This window comes from Zeugodacus cucurbitae, chromosome 5 (assembly GCF_028554725.1).
Source record: "Zeugodacus cucurbitae isolate PBARC_wt_2022May chromosome 5, idZeuCucr1.2, whole genome shotgun sequence".
Lineage (NCBI taxonomy): Eukaryota > Metazoa > Arthropoda > Insecta > Diptera > Tephritidae > Zeugodacus > Zeugodacus cucurbitae.
In genome coordinates this window covers 54,144,060-54,165,812 of record NC_071670.1, presented here as the reverse complement: position 1 = coordinate 54,165,812, position 21,753 = coordinate 54,144,060, and the positions used below count along the sequence as shown (strand labels likewise).

The following is a 21,753-nucleotide window of genomic DNA, read 5'->3' as shown; positions in this document are numbered from 1 at the left end:
GTACTCAAGTCGCTCTAAGTCAGATTATTGTTATTATCCACTTTCTTAGTCAGAAGGTCACACACCTCTGGATATTTTCCTGATCGACCTTGCGTCTACATCTACTTTACAAATATAGTGGCGCCTTTGCAACCGATTATAGTTCGATTAACCAACAATTTCATGTATTTCACTGGCTCCAGTGCCTTCCAATTTGCGTTTGACAAATGTGAAATATTTTTCAATAGTTTTACTAATAGAGACATCTCGTTGAGTTAGCGTTTACTTTTGGGCAAAAAAATAGCAAGAAAAATGAAAACTTCAAAGTAATGAAGGCGCGTCGTCTAACTCGTACAACAGGTCCGTTATGCTTCACATGCTCGCGAAGTATTTGACAAGTTTTTGTCGTCGTTATTCAATGTCAAGTTGTCGACAGTGCAATGACATGAAGATTTATTGCAATGCAACTATGTTGCATTTACTAAATATACATATAGGTTTATTAATTGGGAAAGTCAGGAAGATGTCGGTTTTGGAGCCAAGCCTTCGTCACAATTAGGAATAGCAAACGGACTCGGTTGGCTAGTGAGTCCACCAAAGTGGGAAGCTTGCTATTTGGATTCGCGCAGACAGTCCGCTGGAGTGGCGACAGTACTGTATTTAGTAAAAATTTTTTAAATAAATGCCGGCAATACTTTGAAGTCAAATTTGTACAAATTCACTTTTTCTTTAAAGTTTAGTGATTTTCATGGGAAATGTTTTTTTATAAATGAATATTTGAGCTGTGGAAGTCCATAAAACGAATGTAGGCAAACCCTCTTTTCAGATTTAAATTAAAACAAGAAAAACCGTTAACTTCGGCTAATATACCCTTCACAGGTGCATTTCTTTTAGTAACTATGTGTTTAAGCAAATCTAAAGACGTAAGAAAAAGTAAGTAAAAAAAAAGAAAACATTTTACTAATTCTTTTTAGCCGGGTTGTTTGCTAGAAACATTAAGGTTATATAGTTAACCGACCTTTATATATATACTTTATAGGGCCTCCGACGCTTCCTTCTGTGTGTAGAGCAGGGACGGATCTGGTTTTATACCCGACCAAGGACATAAGGAATCTTAGGCAGAGAAGAAAAATCAATGAAGCTTAAAGATGTCAATAATCTTAAAATTGAGATTTGGAAGTTTTTTTTGGTAAATCTAAAATAAAAGAACCTTTTCAATAAATATTTATCCAAATATATACTACTATTTAGAGAGGATGTCCAGGAGCTGATCTACACGTTAAAGAGTATTTTTATATACAGGATGGGACGAAAGAGCGTTTGTGCTTGAAACTGGTGCAAGCTGGGAGGAAAAAGGAGTAAAGAATAGTATAAAAACGAAATTTAGAAAAATTAAATCCCAATTGGAAAAGTTCTATAAGGCATAAATAAATTAGATGAAAGTAAAAAAAAATATTTGGCATTATATTCAAGACAAATTGCCAATATTTTTGAACCAGTATTAAAATTACAACAAAAATCCAGATGGATTGTATCAGAAATGGAAGCTTTTCTTAAATAACAAAACAACAACAAATTTAATTTGACCTTCCTATTCTACACACGTACAAATGTATATAAATATATCAATATAAATGAAACCACGTAGCCTATTTTTAGGCGATCTCTTAAAAGCCAAATTGCTGAATCCCCATATATAGTATATGAATGCATTGTCAATGCAGTACAACCCAGTGAACCATCTGAAAGATTCTATATGTTAATTATAATAATATACGAGTGCGTAGCGTATCGAACAAACAACTGGTCTAAACCATATAAACTGATATGCGCTCTTCTATTGAATTCAACTGGGAAATTCTGTTCTTGTTATAAGAAGAGTATTTCATGTCAAGAGAGCAGAAGATATATGAGTGAAGATATCTGGAATTATTTTTGTCATGAAGACGTTAGAAATCTGCTATATTGAAGGATTAAATATTCCCACCAAAGTCGAAATATCGTTGACTTAGAAAATAAACTATTTCTTGATTTAAATATAATTTATAAAATCCTGATCAAATATGAAAGAACATGTTAAACCCTTTAAAGTATCATACAAGTTTATCAAATATTGAAACAACAAAGAACTTTAAGGTTAACTGGGAAAATGTCTTTGACGTCACAACTGAGTTATATATTCACCACAATACTACATTAAAATCCACCAATTTTCGTATATTTCACGGGAAATGAGGAAATAGACACTCACCCACTCTCTACTACACTCAGATTTGGCAAGTGAGTGAATAAATATATATACTACCTTGAAATTGAAACGTGCTGTGAGTTCAATGTCATGTGCAGGAAGCCAAAAAATGAGCGGAGAATATGTGCACAACTAAAATATATGCCAACTTAAATGGAGGAAATGAAAGATAAAAGAAAGAAATAATTAAACTTAAAGCTTAGGAAGATTTGGGGATTCTTCAAGTTCCAATCCTGATTTTCAATATTAAGATGAGAATTATAAAAATAATAAGCTAAATTTAATTATAGAGCACATCTTAGTCTCCTTGGGAACTCCAGTTTCTCATTCTTTTAATAAATTACTCCAATGGCTATTAACTACAGACATTCTAGTTATTAAATCCCCCACTGACATTCAACAATTTTCTTAATGCATTTACCTCATAAAATTCAAGATCAGGGACATACAGTCTGTAGCATCGCCTAACGCAGTTCGAAGGTGAGACGAGAAAAATAAAAACAAACACAGCCATCAACAAAGCCACCAAGGCTAGCGGTGACGACGAAGTCGGTGAATGAAAAGCCAATTTCATAAGGGTGGAAAAGCTAAGCTTTTCTGCAGAGTCAATATGTATGTAATACGAAAGCGCTGTAGAGTGAGAGAGAGAGTGGAAGTGTGTGAGAGCGTTTCGCCTACAACTCTTATAAATTATGAAAAGCTCGGTTTTTAACTTGGATAACTCTTGAAGCTTTCCACACTTTGGTAGTAATGAACTTTTGAGCTTTGTAAGCCAAGCTTCCATTGAAAACTATAGTAAGGTATTTGTCTAGGCTTAAAACATTTAAAATTTTTTTTATGTTTATTCGCTCTCTCACATTCTATTCATGTTTGACCTTCATCCTCTACCAGCGGTACTTCAAATGATTGCAGTATAAAATAAATAGGAAATAATGGTAGTACTATGTTCACTTTGGACCTGAACACAATCGTAAAGGATGCTGGTTCCTTGGTGGTTCCTTGCTACTACACGTGACTGTAAGATAGAGAGACCCCCAATGAAGACAATCGGAATATGGATTGAGAGTTCGCTGAGGTGAGATGAGCATCGCATTATTTTTTCTTAGTTATCTATTTTTGGTATAAATCTCCTATATTATAAACGATATTATGTTTCAGAAAGGTTGACTGTGACCTATTAAACAAAATGCTAAATCTAGAAGCGTCGTTCTCATTTGAACGGAAGTAACTGTAAACAAGTGTCGGATTATTGATTTACTTATTTCAATTTCAACAAAGTATAGCTTTTCATTATAGTTATCACTTTTGCAATAAAATTAAATTTCCTACAAATACAAGAAAGAAGTCTACTTGTTCGTAACTGTATATATATACGGTAAGCCCACCCAACTCAAGTCCAAATGCCAGTTCATCTATTGTTTGTTTGGAGTAAAAGGCAAACATGAAATCGGTTCTCGTCATTTGGACTTTGCTGGCCGCAATTTCAGTCAACAACATCCACGGTGGTAAGCGTAAATTCCGTCCGCTTCTAGAACCTCGCATATTTAGCGGCCGAACGGCAGCGAAAGGGCAATTCCCCTATCAGGTATTGGTGATCAGAGAAAATGGTACGTTAATATTTATTTGCGGAGGCTCAATATTATCGCGTGATCACATTTTGACTGCAGCGCATTGTGTCGACAAGGCTAAGAGAACTCCTGAGCTCTTAACCGTGTATGCTGGTACGATATACTTCATGAGTGGTGGTGTTGAAAAGCGCGTCTCACGGGTGATCGTACATCCAGCATATGTCAATTATAATAATGACATAGCTGTATTAAAACTGAATAGTTCGTTAAAGTTTAACAGCGTCATCAACTATATACCATTGGCTAAAGCAAATATACCCGACGGTGCGCCAGTTATTGTGAGTGGTTGGGGTCAAGTAAACAAAACCGATATTTCACCTGTTTTACAATATAATACAGAATATTCGATGAGTCGTGCACAATGTGTCAGGCGAGTATATAGGTTGGGAGACGCAATGAGGTGCATGAGACGACCGGTGGGACATGGCATTTGTCATGGCGATTCTGGCGGTCCGGCCGCTCATAAAGGCGAACTTGTAGGAGTCAATTCCTATATCTTAGGTGATTGTGGTCTCGGATATCCCGATGTTTTCACGGATGTGGTAGCAACAAGAGAGTGGATAATAAAAAATATGAAATAGTGATGCAAGATTGTTGTCTTTGAAGGTGAATAAATTGATTTTGAAGGGAAAGAGTTCTATTTCTTCCAAGAGAAAGAAGATAATCTGCAGTCAAATCACTGTAGGATTTCTAACTCAGATTTCTACAATAATTTCCATAAATCTTGAATAAGAGCGAATCGAAAAAACCACTGGTATAAATCGCATAAACTGGTATAACTCATGGAGTAAGCTTTATACCATTATACAATCATACTTCCTTCTACTGATTGCAAATTGATAACATTTTATCGGTAAGCCCACCTTAATTCAAGCATATACCAATGTTTATATACATTTTAGGGAATACACATATGCATGTAAAATCGGATGTATATTAAAGGATACCCAGAAAAAATATACAAATACAAAATGTACATATGCGACCGTTAAAATGAAGCAACAAAATAAATTTGCAATTGCGCACTTCGCCTTGACGAAAACTGCAACAATTTTCGGGCACTACATCATGCATCAAGTGTATAGTATATAGGTCACCAGTACGAATAGTATGCAGATATTACTGGTATATATACCAATATATAAATAGTGTAAATTCAGTAGTTTTACGTTAATTACAGTAGAGATTTTAAGAGAGAATTTCGCGGGGGAGACTATAGTGGTTGTTGTATTGAAAATCCACTCTAGAGAGATGCATTTCCAAAAAGTGGATATGAGTCTGTTTTAACAATGTAATTGAATTTATTTTTAACGAAATTATTCCTTTAGAGAAGGAATAACTATTTAATCACTATTCTCATTTATTTACAGATCTTTTTAAAAAAGGATAAGGATATCACTAAGATAGGTTGTAGGCCGAAACTTTGACAAAGACTATTAGGTATTTCATATTTTATCATATGAAGTAGACCCCACGAAAAAATGGATTGACTACAGTCAGTCGATCTAAAAATTGAATTTTGATCTCAAAACCTTTATATAACAAGTAAGGAAATGCTAAGTTCGGGTCTAACCCAACATTTTAGAGTATATGGTAGCTGGGGTAATTCCTGAACCGATTTCAACTATTGACACCAAGCTATATTATACCCATCCGGTGTTAAGTCCATCGGAAGCTGGAAAATTCTATTAAGAAATGCAAAATTTCCCACAAATGTCGAGAATTCGGTTTAAAAAGTGACATTTTCAGTTGAGAATAAGTTTGGGATGCAAACAGATCTCTACAAATATTTTGTTGGGTTAATGTTGACACAAAGGTCCAAGAAAGATATAAAACGATTTAATCGATTTAATCGACCAGTGCTTGACTTTAGAGATATCTATTGGAAAACGGCGGAAGCAAAGTTGTAGACCTAATATATATAAAATTAGCCACAAGCTCTAAGGTCCGGATGTTCGGTATTTCGGGCCTTAAAAAGTTCGATTTCGGCAATTTTTAGACGAGTTCTGCAATACTATAAATATAGTGTTTGTGTAAAGTTTTGTACCGCTATCTGTACTGTTGCTTACTCAATTTTTTAAGGTCTCCAAATTATGCAAGGAAAGTAGGCGTGGTTGTTAACCGATTTCGCTCATTTTCGAACTATATCATTGAGATGCTAAAACAAAATAAAAACTGGATTTCGTTGAAATTTGTCGAGTAGTTCCTGAGATATAGTTTTTGATCCATAAGTGGGCGGGTTTAAATGTTCCCAAACACTTGTTTGTGGAATATTTAACAATAAAAATAATGATTTCTTGGCGGTCGAAATCGAAGATTTTAATTTTTTAATTGATTTAGACAGATGGCCTTCCTGATCATTGAGTATCAGTTTGGCTAACAATGACAATAATCTCAAAGTAAATAAGTAGCGGAGAAAGCTTCAAGAAACGAGTACGCAATTGTTGATCAAATGATGTCGATTATTGTGTTAGTCATACTGACTATACAATGATGGGGACTTGAGATAATTCTGAACCTGGATTTTCTGCAACTAGATAATAGAAAATTGAAGGCAAAAACGGTTTGTTTGCGAAAATTTATCTTTCCTCTTTCTCTATAGCTTCAATAAAAAAACTAGGAATCTGAGAGATTGTACCACATTAGTCACCACAAACGGATATAGTATGTAGATATCAATAATATAAACTTATGCTTTAAATTTCTGACCCCTTTAGTAGTATTCGTGAAACTCTTCACTTCAGCTAACAAAAGTTCAAAAAAGTTCTAAAACTTCAAATTGGAAAATGCCCATATGAATTTATATTCTCGAAAGAATATTTTTACTAAGTAACATATTCTAGCAAACACGCTTTCACTATTTACCAACAAATTTGTTTACGAATAAAGAAACTGATGGACGCAGTAAGAGTCAGTGTGGCAGACCGGAAATGGAAGCGAAATGCATTAATTGCTTTCAAAACCAACTTGGACAAAACAAAAATAGATGGGTTCAACTTAGTATATGTACATATGTATGTATGTAAATAATGTAAATATAAATACACCTCAAGGCTTAACTGGTTGTTTGTATATAACCACAGATGGAATTATGTAAACATCTTTGATTTTTATTTTCAATTAGACAAAAAGGTGTTGAGTATTTTATTAAGAAAGACACATATTTGTTTTTGTTGTTGTTGGAAAATATTAAAGTAAAAGCTGCATAGAAAAGCATCGTTTGTTTACTATTTTTTTGTTTACTTACATATGTACATACATAAGTGCTAATACGTATGGTTATATGTACAAATATGCAAGCAGTCATTGGACCCTTCCAGTGTAAACAAAAAAGTTAAGTCAACATCAGCAAATCATAAGTGCTGTTAATACATTTGTGTGCATTCAAGTTTGCAAGTTCGATGATCTTATCAATTGTATTGTGGGGCGTGTGTGGCAGCGATGAAACATACTCACATTTCCATTTTATTATAAAATTACTTTTAATATGTCCACAAGGCTCCAATAATGCACGTAAAAAAGTTTGAAACTCACTTTCAGTTCCTCTTTATCGTAGGCTGAGAAACTATAATGGAAGAGGAGGAGGAACTATGCAAATATGATCTGGAAACTACATTGTAGGGGAAGTTAAAAGAGTAAGCAAATTAATATTATATTTTAAAATATCATGAATATCGAATCAGATGTAACGGTTCATAGTCGTCACAAGTGGAATCACTACTATTTTATTATATAAGAGAACTAATCCAGGAATACATCAGCCGTAAATTAAAATCAATATCTAATCATAAAAAACTTTCCACTTTACTAGAAATGTACCTTCTTTATATCAACAGTCTCATAGAATCTAATCCACACAAGATAGAGACAATATTAGAACGCGTTACGCCAAAACGATATGGGTTTGTAAAACCTTTTTTCCACCTCGTGAAGTGATTTTCTGTCAGATGAAGTTCACCGGCTTTTGGACGAGACAATCTCTATTTCTACCCAACTTAGAAACCTATAACCTTTGACAACTAAGCGATACTAGAAATTGGATTCGCCATTTATCATATCTTCCTTGAGCATGTTACTCTCAACTTCAACCAAACCTATGTGCCGATAACCTCAATGGTAATTGGTTTCAAAGGACGAGGGCCGAGTTCACTATCAGATCAAAGGACAATTTGAAATTTATCCTAACGAGAGGCACTTTTAATATACAGGGTTGTTGTGGAATCTGCCAGTTGTCGGAATCAGAATTCAAACCGACAAAAAATTCTGGTTCGTGTCATGAATCCTGATATTATTGGTTTGATGTTCGAATCAGAAATTCTATTGGTTTTAGGTGTCATGGATATCAATATTATCGGTTTAACTATCAGAAACAAGCCAAGAGCTCAGGGCTGACAGATTCGAGACATTTTGTTCAAATTTATTTTGATTTGCCGTTAAAACGCTTTGGAAAAAATATAATTATTATTAAAAAATAAGATAAGAACGCTAAATGACGTAATTATTAAATTCAACGGAAAGAAATTAAATATTCTAAGAATTTTACAAAATAAGTAATTCAGATTAGACCATGGAATTATATAACTTTTTATATAAAAGTTAAACAATATACAGTGGAACTTCCATAACTCGAAGATCTCCATTACTAGAACTTTTAAATTGGCATTAGCTTTTAAAAATCAAATTTCATACAAATTTCCTTCCATAACTCGAATTTCTATAACTCGAAGTTCTCCATAACTCGAACTCTTGAAGTGACATTGAAAGGTAATTCCATACAAATTTCCTCGAAGTTTTTTTGTGGATTATGGTGATTCGAGTTAAAGAAGTTCCACTGTATATATACACTTATATGTACATTTTTACATAAAAATAATTACTATTTTTGACTTTCTTTGAGTATAAAGCGAATTACTGTGATTCCTTAAAACTTTCATTTTTTCGCGCTACTTTCATTGCCAAATAAAATAAAAGCTGAAATAATTTCTCATTTTAATTATATTTTTTGGGTTTAATGAATATTTTGAACTAATTATATGATTACAATTCCAAAAACATGTCGCTAATTTTTCCCCATGAATAAATAGCGGAACAGCTGATTCGAATATTGGTTTACTTATATTCGAAAAGACGAAAATCCAATCAGATTCTGTGACACCAATGAAAATCAGAATTGGTTTGCCATTCTGATATTCAGCAAATCTGTCTTGGATTCCACAACACCCCTGATAAGCTTTAAGTTCGGATTAAGATGAATGTAATCTTGAATAAAGTATACGTCTCTCAGATTGGCTTCTTATCGTTGAATACCCTTTCTTTTAATTCTTCAATATACATAAGTCATTGACTTTCCCACTGCCATTAGCCATCACTGTATTAAACTCATTTCAAAATATGCTCCGTTGCTCATTCGGCTCTACTCAAACACATACTCATTTCTGGTCTCCTCGAGTATTTTCAAATCTTTTCTTCTGCAGCTTTTTGTTGCATTTTCGCGATGTTTTATCATTTCTGTTTTGAGCGTTGCATTCGTATCATTCGTAAAGTATTGTTGTTGGTCATATGTAGGTTCTAGGAGTGTGTGTGTGGGTGTCACAATCAATTTTGTTGCATAGTGAGGCTCGTGCGCCTTCTTTGTTAGCACTCGTGCCAGTGCAAGTCATACACTATGCGGAATTTTAATAGCTATAGTTAGATATCAGAGTGTTTCAATTTGCTGTAATTAAAAAAAAAACTCGACGCCTTGGTAGCGGCTCTTTAACCTCAATTCATAGTGGCCGTAATTATTTATAGCGAAACTGAAATTGCCATTTTTCAATAGGTTTCATATCGAATATATAAGGGGAGGGGTGGAACATTTCAGATTTCAGCCCATCGGCTAGGGTTGTTTACAATAAGTTAAGCATCTCAAAGGAACTAAGTGATTGTAATATCCCGTTACAGAATAATCAACGATCTTAAACAGGGAGTAAATGATGACATTTTTGTGTATTGATTTCGGTCGAGTATTATACGATGGCCTGCATACCGTAATCATACAAAATGAAGTTAGCGTAGAATCTTGGATATAATATAGGTTGATAGTGAAAATATTTGAAATTTGATCAGGAATAATCCCAGCCCCCATATACTATATATAATGGTTTTCGTTATTTTAGTGGGCTCTATGCTGAATATATGAAATATATATTTAATAAATACATTTAGAGAATATAAAATGTTCGGTTACACCAGAAATTAGCCCTGCCTTACTTGTTCTATTTTTATTTTATAATTATATAATATAAATACATAAATATTTTAAAATAGAATTTTCAAATCACCACAGATCACAAAAGTCTCAACAAATGTCGCACAGTGTACCCGAACTGTTTACTTCCACAGCTGATGAGATGGAACCTCACATGTATGTGTAGTGGTGTGTGTGCAAGCTAGTGAATGACTCCAAAGACGCCCCCCAATTGCTTTATTTACTGCAGCACTGCCGACTCAACGCATACATTTCTCATCGACAATGCCGCTCTCTGCTCCACGCTCAACAGCTGCTAGCGCGATTGCTGCTGCTCAAGCTATGCCGTCTAACTACTGGCTGGCTGGCTATTTGCCTTTATCGGCGGCATTGTGGCCTCAGTTCATTCGGAATTGTTGAGGTGTTTGCACGCGTGCGACAAAAGTTGTTAGTCGGTGAGTCTCAACACAACTCGTAGTGGAAACAACAACAACAACAACAATAGCAAGACTGGCAATTGCAGCGCATTACCACCCCTTGGGATTAGAACAACCACTAACGAACGGGTAATGTTGTTGTTTTTGGTTAATGGTGGTGATGGTGCATCGTCGTACACTAACAAAATAACAACAACAATACTAGTGACAAGCAAACAACCCTTGAGTGTTGCTAATAAGCGACGAACGCGTTGTGGCGCATCGTGAAATTTCGAAAACGCGCTTTGAAAACTATTACTTTTGCGATTCTTAATTTCGTCAGCGAAACACTGTGTCAGTGCCACAGTGCGCTGGGGTAGGCCAAGGTGAGCTAACGTTGATGTTTCGCGTGCAGCAATGCGTGAGTGTGATGAAATAAATTATTTATAATAATTGTGGGCTTATAAAATTGATGAAGAAAAATATTATGAAAAAAATATGTTTAAGAAAAAATTTTAAAATAAAAAATAATTCTGCAGCTGTTTAATTCTGTGAAAATAAATATAATATTCGATATCTTGGCGTTTATGTGCATCAATCAATTCCATGTAATCAGTTTGTAATGCTGTTCTCGCTTGACAGCTGTGTGTCTAAAGTAAATATATTAAATATCTACATAAATAATTCGTCTTATCAAGTGTAGTGTGGCATTAAAAAGCCGTCATAATAAATGTGTTAAGGTGTAATAAATATGAAAAGTGTGCAAGCACTAGTATTTTATTAAAATTTCAGGTGGAGATGGGTGTCATCAAATAGAGACCTAATAACTGACATACATATGTGTGTATAAGGACCTACACTTATTGTGTATGTGTGACACGCTGGCAATTGCATCCTGCAAGTGCAATATGGAAACTATCTGCTGTACCCATACGCACACATACAACGATGGATGGACTTTTGCGCTAGTGTGTGCGTAGTTTTCAAGGACATTTGACTTTTGCTTATAAAATGGCATATATCTCTTTATGTATGTGTGTATGTATATGAATATGAGATGTGAATATATAAATTGGCATTATATAAATTGAATGCAGTGATTTGATTTCAAAGAAAAAGTTTAAAATTTTTTTTGCGATTTTTCATAACTAAATTTTGCAACGATTTTGAAATTTTTCATAAAAAAGAAAATTATTTGATACAACTTTCATTGAAAATTTAGTCTCTAAAGTGATCTGCGTCGTAGATTCAGTAAACGTCTGTATGTGTATAAAAGTCTTCATATTTAAATTTTTTTGAATCGCATTACTACCATTTTGTATACAGAAATGGTAAACTTGTATTTTAGGTATTAAAAAAGGGTTGAGTTCTGGTTAGAGTGCATATTTGATAATACATAGAGGACTTGGCATGAAGGATTTCACAACTTTTTGAAAGAAAGCAGCACATATGTACCAATTTTAATTGTTATAAGATTTCAAATGATATTCTTATTGATACTAACTAAAGTTTACTAGGTTAATAAGACTTAAATATGATATGTATAGTATAGCTGAGAGAAATATACGTGTTTGCGGGCCAATACTTTCTACATTCAAACTGATTTACAATATGGTTTACATATGATTACAATATGGAAGTTCAATCCCGAACTCGAATCACCATAATACACAAAACAAATTTCGAGTTAGAGAGACTTTGAATTATGGATGGTAATTTGTATGAAATTTTACTTCTATTGCCAATTCAAGACAGTTCGAGTTATGGAAGTTCAACTGTATGCTATTTTTTATAATTTTTGGTTTTACTAAGATAGCTTAAATAATTACCGGGTGTATTTTTACATAAAATTACGAAATTTTCTTTTTATATCATATGTGTCGAACTCTAGTTCTAGTTATGCCGTTTTATGAGCATAGTAATGATTGTTTTCTGCTCATTGCAATAACAATCCCCTCAGAGTTTCATGGAATGATTGAATGATGATGTTGGAAGAACTGTCATCAAGGTTCTCAAGACTCTTCTTAAAATATGCACAGTTGAATTACATAACATGAGCTTCTATCTCGAAGTTCTCCATAACTCGGACACTTGAATTGACAGTAGAAGTCAAATTTCATACAAATTACCTCCATAACTTGAAGTCTCTCTAACTCGAAGTTTTTTGTCGATTATTTTGAGTCGAAGTTCAACTGTATCTTCCTCTACATATGTGAATATATGAAATTAATGGCCTTGCTATCAACATTTCCCACTTTTATAATCGCAAACTCACAGAATAATGAGAATTCGCTGACAATTTTTCATAAATTAACTTCATTAACACATAAACGCTATAATTGAAAGTACGCCCTCAAAATGCCTAAAATTAGTCCTCGTTTGAGAATTAATATAGCCACTGAGCCATAGATGAATTAGCGTGTACTATATAATAGATTAGCAATGGAAAGCCTCAGCTACCTCAAAAAACTTAAGTACATAATCAACTCAAGTCGTGTTCGAACAGTAATTAGGGTAGATATCAATGCCACTTGCCTTCATTCGAACAAAATTGCTCGCGATGTAAATATTAGTAGAGTATCATTGGGAAATAATACACATAGAGTAAGCGATTTTGAAGCTCCGTCATATCTTTAAATTAAATATATTAAAAACAATTAAAATAAAAAAATAATGCTAATATATGCAACAATTTATGTACATGGGAATAAGTGAGTTACCAAAAGCCATTATTGCGATAATATTTGATTTTCTGCAACTTTGATGGCGCACAGAAGCCGTCGAGCCCGTTAAAGTCAAAATCCAAATATTTGTCAACTAAAACGTTTACTAAAGCTAAATTCAATAATACCAAATCACTAAATTCCTTTGATTTTGTAAGCAGTTCACCATTTTGGCTTGAAATAATTTCGCAGCTTTGCTTGAAATAGTTAGCAAAAATTCCGTTTGTCTGAAAAAGACGCCGACCATAAATGGACGCAAATCGAAGCCAAAGAGCGTAAATTTAAAAAATAAACAATTTGTTAGCTTAAAATTAGTATTGACAATAAACTGAATGCAGAGGAACAGTGCATTCAACTTCTCAGTGTAAACTTAAAGCAACCAAGCAATGGACATTCGCTTCTTGATCAATCACTATATAAAACTAAAATAAGATCTTGAAGTGATGTCGTAGTTATGACATGGGTTATGAAATTCTGGTACATTAAATGGAATGCCATTAATATTTTAGGATACTAGTATTGGGTACCAAGACTAAATGTTGAAACACTATTACTGCCACTTTGGAATAAGTATTGTTCGGACTCTTCCCTTCAATCAAAATTTACTAAAAATAACTTGTCATGATTTCGGAAGAACTTTTATTTAATCTGTGATCCCTACATTAGAATCTAGTATTTTCAGACATCTGAGCAAATCATCTATTTATCATTCATTGGGTGACAGAGAACTGAATTCTTTGATTCGCTTATTAGAATACAAATACAAAACTATGAGTTGACTTGGAGAGAAGAAATTGGTGTTCTTCATGGGTCTATCGCAGTACACTCGAATCAAGCGAATTTCTAATCTGATCTCATACATCTTAAGATCTGAAAATTCTTTAAACTACTGTAATTATACAGAAGTTGTTCCAATGTCGTCTATAGGATTATCTTGTCCTACCAAAAGATTGACTCTTGCTGAAATTTTCGTCTAAATAAATGGAGAAGTCATTCTTATTTTATTTATCAAACAGTGTCTTACCCAAGAGATCCCGAATTCTATAAACACTTTTCCGAAAGTGATATAAGTCTGTAGAATTCTTTAAACCATTATGGGATTTTGTTTTCTTGCAAATGAGATGGTCTATTACATATTATTTATTGAAGAACCTGTTATATTCTGGAGGTAGTGCCGGAGATGTAGCACACTAAATTAGTTCGGCGTGGAAAAATTAGAAATTCCACTATCAGGTTACTAATGAAAAATGTTTTTGGGAAGATACCATACAATCTATCCTACCATCCTATCTACATATGTCCATAGGTTCAGAGAAGGTTACACTCTGTACGTTTTTTCAGATATACAAACCTTACTGCAATTCTACTGGATGTCTCAGTTTAACATTATTTTTACTTCTTCTTGTGAAACAGAAATAGTTTTTTAAGCCCAAATGGTCGCTTATTATCGATAATTGCAATCAAGCGTTGCTTAAAATCGCAAAAATCTTAGAAAACGCTAAAGAAAACGATTGCGAAAAAATCCAAAAATCAAATTGCCAAAAAAGACCGGCACGAAACTAGCGAATTTAATACAACAAAAAACACAACCAATTTTGCAAAATACGCATACAGAGTTTTAAGTGGCGATATTATAGCCACCATAAGAAAACAGCAACAAGATAGCGGGCGAAAAATAATCAGAATTGGTAAACAGATTTGCGAACAAATAATGGGCATAAAAAGTGGCTGATGTTGGAAACTTAATGAGCTGCGGAGTTAAACGATACGTAAAGCACACAAAATAAGATAAACAAAAAACAAAAATAAAAACAAATACAAAATAAAAAAATAAATAAATGGAAAATAAATATAAATGAATGAAAATAAATAAAAACGAAAATAAAGTGGAAGCAAGTTGTTAATACAACAGCAACGTAAATATTTAATTGCAGTCAGTACAACAAAAACAAAAAATATAAAAAAAAAATATTACAACAAAACGTATAGTAAATAAATTAAAGACAAATGTGTAAAAAGTAAAGAAAAAAGTGTAAACAGTTATTAAACAACAACAACAACAAAAATAACAACAAAAACGTCAACAGCATTGCAAAATCGCGCAAAATCACATCCAAACAAACAATTTCGTGAAGAAAAGAAGTAAAATAAATAAATAAAACAACAACAAAAAACTCGCCTACAACAATACGAACAACAACAACGGCAACAACTTCCCATCCACGTTTCACAACAGCAACAAAACGGCTTTTCTACAGCAAAGACGCCTCTTCGGTGGCGGTGCCTTGGCATCGTCACCATCGACGGGTGGCGGCGCAGTCACCGATGCCATATTGCAGCGCTCGCAATCGCAACAACAACAGCCGTCGGAAAGAAGCAGCAATTTCAGCTTGAGCAGTCATCACAGCAACAGCGTTGGCAGCGCCAGCAGTGCCGGCAGCGGCGTCGCGGAACGGAGCGTTGGCGAACGCAGTGGCAATACGAGCACGAGCAATGGCATACTAACCAATGGCAACAACAATATTGCTAGCATTATCAACAGCATCAATAGCAGCAATAGTGGCAGTGTCAGTGGCACTGGCAGTAATCATAATTTCAATAGCAACAACTTGAACAGCAACAACAATTGCAATGGCAATACAAGCGTGAATATTGGCAGTAGCAGTGGCGGCAGTGGACGTTATCGGCCGCCATTATTTCCAAAACGTAAGTACATACTGTTAGTTGCTTGGAAACACTTGGTGGTGTTAAGTGATTTTTATGGGTTTTAGAATTGTTGTTGCATCTAAGAAAAGTATTCTTGGATGTAAATCTGAACGTTTTCGAGTATAGGTTAGGTTACTTTAAGTTAGTATAAGATGTACCTGTAGAAATAGTTGAGTTACACCTTTATTTATATAATGATTTAAAATTTTTTTGATGAGAACATCTTAGCTCTCTTTTGAAGTCCGCTGAGGTCTCGAGTGAGCTTCTGAAGTCCTCAAGTATAAAGGACTTACATTTAGCTCGGTTCGGTCAGATTGAATTCAAAATTATGGGCAGATAACTGTAACGCCATCTGTTGTCTTAATCTTAATTCAGGTCGAGTCAGATCTCTGGTTCAAGTGCAACCAAATTCGATGTAAAAGTCATAGCTTCGGACCAAAGAGATATTGTGATCAGTGAAAAATTATCCCCAAAGCTTCGTGGGAATAAAATAGTTTTAAAATTGATATTTCGAATATGTAAGAAAAGTCCCAGAAGTATTATATTTGAGTAGTGGTATGAATACTGGTAAAATAAATCGGATGGATGTATTAAATATTATAAAAAAATTGAGGTTCATATATTTAACCGATGGGTTTGAACCATATTCATATAGAATGGGAAGGAATGTATTCTTGATAACATTATAATATTAATATTGGGGCTCTGAGCTTAATCAGTGAAATTTCTACAACCAATTTAAATAGAAAGTATGAAATTATCTTCTATAAAATATCTACTAGGTATTTCGAACACCATATCAAGCAAAATTTTTGGACGAAAATGAACTGAATGTGGAACCCACGTTTGCTCACCATGGAACACAGAAAGTTTAAAAATATTTTAAAAAACTTGGTGGTTCCACCTACAAAATAAACCTAGTATTTAACGTTTGAAACCTCACAGACAAAAAATTACTTTTTGTGTGTTAAGTTTCTGAAATCTCTTTTACAGATTTCCACACTTATCTTTTTCAAAATCTTCGAAACAATCATTAATCTTCCTGCTATCATTTCATATCAACAATGCTGCTAAATAGTTCACGCTGTTTGGAAAATATCGAGTTGTTTTAAATTATATCAGAGAGATTAATGGATGTTTTACGTCAATCAGATATCAGAACCACGACAAAAAGATTTTTACTATATGAAGTAATACTTTCTCTATTTTTTTTCATCTGAACCTGGTAGCGCTTGGGTCGGTGACAAATGAAGTCGTTGTAAACTGATGAGATTCAAAAAGGTTTAGTACTATTATCGGAGTCAGAATGAGATGGTAAGAGTGGATTCTTCGGCACCTGCTCACTATATCTTGTTAAATTATGTAGCCTTTACCTATATAATACAAAAAATGTGTCGAATCTGTTAGTAGGTTAATAAAACTATAGAAGATTAGAGAAGTTCTACCACTTCTCGGATAAATTGGTAAATAGATAAATTTAATATAGTTTCTCAAAGCAGACAGGACTGAGGATTTTTTAGAATACATTATGAGGGTTTTTTTACTAACTATCCGCTGTTCCATTCCTCAATGATTAACTTAAACACTTCTAGAAAAACAAATGGAAGTAAATGCAATGTTCAAAAATTAACGGGAATTTCGTTGCTCGTTTGTGAAAAAAACTGCTCTAGCTTCCATATAAGCCAGACATTGTAACTTTTTCTATTTCCAAAAAAATAAAATGAAACTTAAAGTGCCGTCGTATTGCAAGTATACGGGAAATCGCTGAAAGAGCCAAGGCTATACAAAAATATGAGCTTGGTGAGTGTTTCGATGATTGGAACAAGAACTGGCATAAGAGCATGATATCGAATGGGGACTATTTTGAAAGCGACAACAGTAATGTAGAAGTATGAATAAAAATTAAAAAAAAAGAGAAAGAAGAATTCCCGTTATTTTTTGAACACATCTCGTATACTATTAAATTATTTATCAGAAAGCTCTAAAGTCATTAATTAAACTTCTTCTTCTTATTCGAATTAGAATTATTATTATTAGAATATATTATAGTCCCCTATTATACTCAAAATGTTAAATTATGAAAAGCTGATAAAGAGAGAAATGAATTAATCTTAAAATTATCCAACATAATAATATTTTTAACGGTGGGAAACAATTTTATTGTTGCAGAGTGTTGACTTTAAAACCAATCTACATTATTGTGATTTAATATTCTTGTTACTGTATATATTAAACGAGGTCTAACCCGAGGGCTTCGCTTTGCAAGCAAAATGAAAACTCTTTTGAACCCTTTTTTCCAAACACATTCATGTCATAGTCTATTCATGATGAAATGTCAAAGCATACTGAGCATCTTTCTCTTTGACACCATGTCTGAAATCCCACGTGATCTGTCAAATACTAATGCATGAAAATCCTAACCTCAAAAAAATCACCCGTTATAATTTTAACGGTGGGAAACAATTTTATTGTTGCAGAGTGTTGACTTTAAAACCAATCTACATTATTGTGATTTAATATTCTTGTTACTGTATATATTAAACGCGGTCTAACCCGAGGGCTTCACAAGCAAAGGAAAACTCTTTTGAACCCTTTTTTTCCAAACACATTGAAGTCGGCATATATTAGAATTGACGTATACATAGTTCTTGGTATGTGCATGAGGTTGCATTTAACAATCGCATGCTTTCTTCCGTCAACAACATTTCACTGTTGTTGTGCCATTTGTTTGTTGTTTTGTGTTGCTTTTGCCTTTTTTGCACAAAACTACTTTTTATTAATTCCGTATTTGTTTGTGTTTTTGTTGTTTTTTTTTTGCGTTTTATGCTGCCTAATAAACTCATGCTGCTGCTGTTGTTGTTAATATTGGCGCTGTGTTGTATAGTGCTGTTGTTGTTGTTGTTGTTGCTGTCACATTTGAGCACATAAATGCCTCGAAGCGCTTTCCAACGGCACCAAGCAAGCAATAGTCAACCAGCTAACTAACCAACTGGCCATCGTTCACCACCATTGGCAGTAGTCACAAGCTAACCAGCCAACAACAATCGGCAACCGCCAACAACATAATTTAGCCGCTACGGATGTGCACGCCGCGACCAACAATAACAGTAGTTGACATGTCGTTAATGTTCGTAGAACATTTATGCGAATGTATGTCGACAGAGCAATCGACAACAACAACAGCAAGTACAACAAAGCTAAGCATAAAGCAGTAAAGTGAAAAAAGAAAATCATAGCAACAACAGCAACAAAAAGAAAGAGAAATAAAATGAAAACGATATTTGCTAAGGTAACAATGGTTGGTGAAGGCAAAAAAAAGTTGCAAACATTTAGCGTTGTTGCTGCTACTGGTTTTGTTGTTGTTGTAATTGTTATAAATTATGTTGTTGTTGTTACGGTTGCTTCTGCCCATAAATGGTGGTGGCGACAGTTGTTGTGGCTTGCATTTTCCTTTTGCCATAGTTACTCGACAACAACAACAAATACTTTTATAGACTTTCTTACATTTATGCTGCAAAGTCTGCATTTCTAGGTGAATAAGGGCGCTCGGGGTTTCTCAGCGTTTTGCAGTCGAGCATTGCTACTAGCGAAGCGCCTCAATGTGTGGCAGTCGCAAACTTTTTTTCACCCTTGTTGTTGTTGTTGTTTTTTTTTATTGCTTTATGACCTGGAGCTGTATGCGGTTTTTAATGTGTTTGTAAAGAGCTGCTGCCATGACCATAAAGCCAAGAAACAATAAAAATTTAAAAAGTAAAAGGCTTTAAACTAAAAAAACAACAACTAAACAGTAGAAGGAAAATAGAAATTAATGCAATGCTCAATTGGTGAATAGAAAACGGCTAAACAGCATTGACAGCCGCAGCGGTGGAAGGGAGTTAGGAAAATCGAGGCAGTGAGAAGTGACTGGCTCAGCGTTTAGTGGCACAGAGCTATTGAAGAATAGCAAAATATATATAAATCTCTTATATATCTATAACTTTTTTCAGATTTGCGATGAAGTAGACTCGTCTTCTCATCTTCAATATTCAATATTCTGCTGTTTTTGTGGTAGCACTACTCACAGCGTAGAAAAAACGCCCAACCATAAGCCACTAACTATCAGTTGATGAATCATGAGCGTTTTTTTTTTTAATCTTTTTATCTTCATAATTGCTTTTCTATTTTCTTTTTTTTTAACCGCAAGGTGAAGGGTAAATTTGCAAACATTAGAGAAGGAAAAATAATTAAAATGTAAAGCTACCATTCAGCTTTTTTAAGTTATATACTTAAATTTTGACTTAACGATGTGTTATAGCTTAGTTGAACGCTCATTAAAAGATGAATATGTATATAATATGGAAAGGTAAATGTGCTTTTGATAATACAAAAGGATAGAAGTTTTACACTGCGAGTAAGTTCCCAACTCATGAGTTTAAAAAACTAGAACCCAAACGTCACTTAAAGTTGCAGTTAAGTAGATTAATCCCACCACATTTATTAAGATAACATACAATTCTGCATAAAGTCCACTAGAATAATGAAAATCATCATATAATATAGTATATGAGGGTTGAGGTAATGCCTGAACCGATATCACTCATTTTCACCACCAAGGTACACTATATCCAAGACTATAAGCTCACTTAATTTGGCTAAGATATTTCGCATATTAACCGTACGCGGTATAAAGCCCACCGTAAGTTTGATAATCGGAATATGAGCTATATGGGAGCTGAAGTTATGACCCGATTTTAATAATTTTTGGTACAGAGACATATTATTAGAATAAAAAGATTCCTACTACATCACTTTAAAATATCTTACCGATTTACCGATGTTTTCGGTGAAAAATTAATCTTAGGCACTGAGTTCTTCATGTTCGATATCCGGGGTCTTGAATGGTTATAGTCCGATTGCGACAATTTTCCACAAGTGATACCTCAGTTCAAATGCAGTTTTTAGTAAAGTTTTATTTCGCTATCTTCATATTCATATATTAATATATAGAAATATTCATCTTAAAATGATGCAAACATTTACTGTGGAATCGTCGACGAGTCGACGCTGTCAGCATCGCTTTGAAAAAATATGGATTAAATAGATCAATTCAGTATATTTGAAGTAGATCGATTGCCTTACCGATAGTTACGGTTCTAGTGATGGTAGATGTTTATTGGACTCCAATAGCGAAGTTTTATCGAACATTATTCTGACCTTCATTGCTTTTGATGACTCTTTAGTTAATCAGTAAGCAATACAAGTAATGAAATCATCGTGAAATTCGCCGGAATCATTGCGAGGTAGCCGCAAATAACCATTAACTCAAGCAGGTACAGGTGATTCGTTAGAAATGTTTTTTTTTTGTTGTTGTTGTTGTTGTAATGTGGGTTCAGCAACGTGTGAACGAGTTGACTAAAGTCAATTAAGATAAGCATTGGTGAATGTTTAATTATGATTTTGATTTTTTGTTTTCGAAAAAAAAAATTTATTCGGTCATATAGGTAATTCGTATGGATATATACTATAAAATATATAATTATATATAATAAACAAATTAATAAAAAAATAATTAGAGAAAAATAAAAGCAATGAAGGTATTAATTATCTTCATTAGTTAAATTTTATATACAGTGTTGTGAATGAAAGTAGAACCAACTCAAAACAGTATTTGAAAAAATAATTTTTCAGAAAACTTTACTTTCATGCTTAAAATAATATGCTTGCTATTTCTAACTTCCGTTTACATATTTTACAAGACTCAATCAGTCTCTCACTTCATTTGAAATCGGAAAGTTAATGGCATTTGGCCACATTCCTAATGAGTTTATGAGCTCGAAGGCATTTAAGG

At 33.8% G+C, this 21,753-nt stretch overlaps 1 protein-coding gene and 2 long non-coding RNA genes across 5 annotated transcripts; all 3 read left to right on the top strand.

The window, feature by feature from the left end:
• The first annotated feature begins 724 nt into the window (after positions 1–724).
• On the top strand, positions 725–1,957 carry LOC128922180 (uncharacterized). The gene is made up of 3 exons (XR_008471443.1): positions 725–912; positions 1,019–1,168; positions 1,231–1,957. It is a non-coding gene; the product is annotated as an uncharacterized LOC128922180 (long non-coding RNA).
• Positions 1,958–3,497: 1,540 nt separating this feature from the next.
• On the top strand, positions 3,498–4,436 carry LOC105209104 (serine protease SP24D-like). Its single transcript, XM_054231793.1, has one exon. The coding sequence runs from the start codon at positions 3,669–3,671 to the stop codon at positions 4,434–4,436; it is 768 nt and encodes a 255-aa protein (XP_054087768.1). The 5' UTR covers positions 3,498–3,668.
• Positions 4,437–10,376: 5,940 nt separating this feature from the next.
• LOC114803617 (uncharacterized) lies at positions 10,377–15,347 on the top strand. Of its 3 annotated transcripts, none has more exons than XR_003752074.2 (2): positions 10,377–10,883; positions 14,634–15,347. It is a non-coding gene; the product is annotated as an uncharacterized LOC114803617 (long non-coding RNA). The 3 variants fall into 3 exon arrangements; XR_008471252.1 differs by having other exon boundaries at positions 14,562–15,347; XR_008471251.1 differs by having other exon boundaries at positions 10,377–10,918.
• Positions 15,348–21,753: the final 6,406 nt, after the last annotated feature.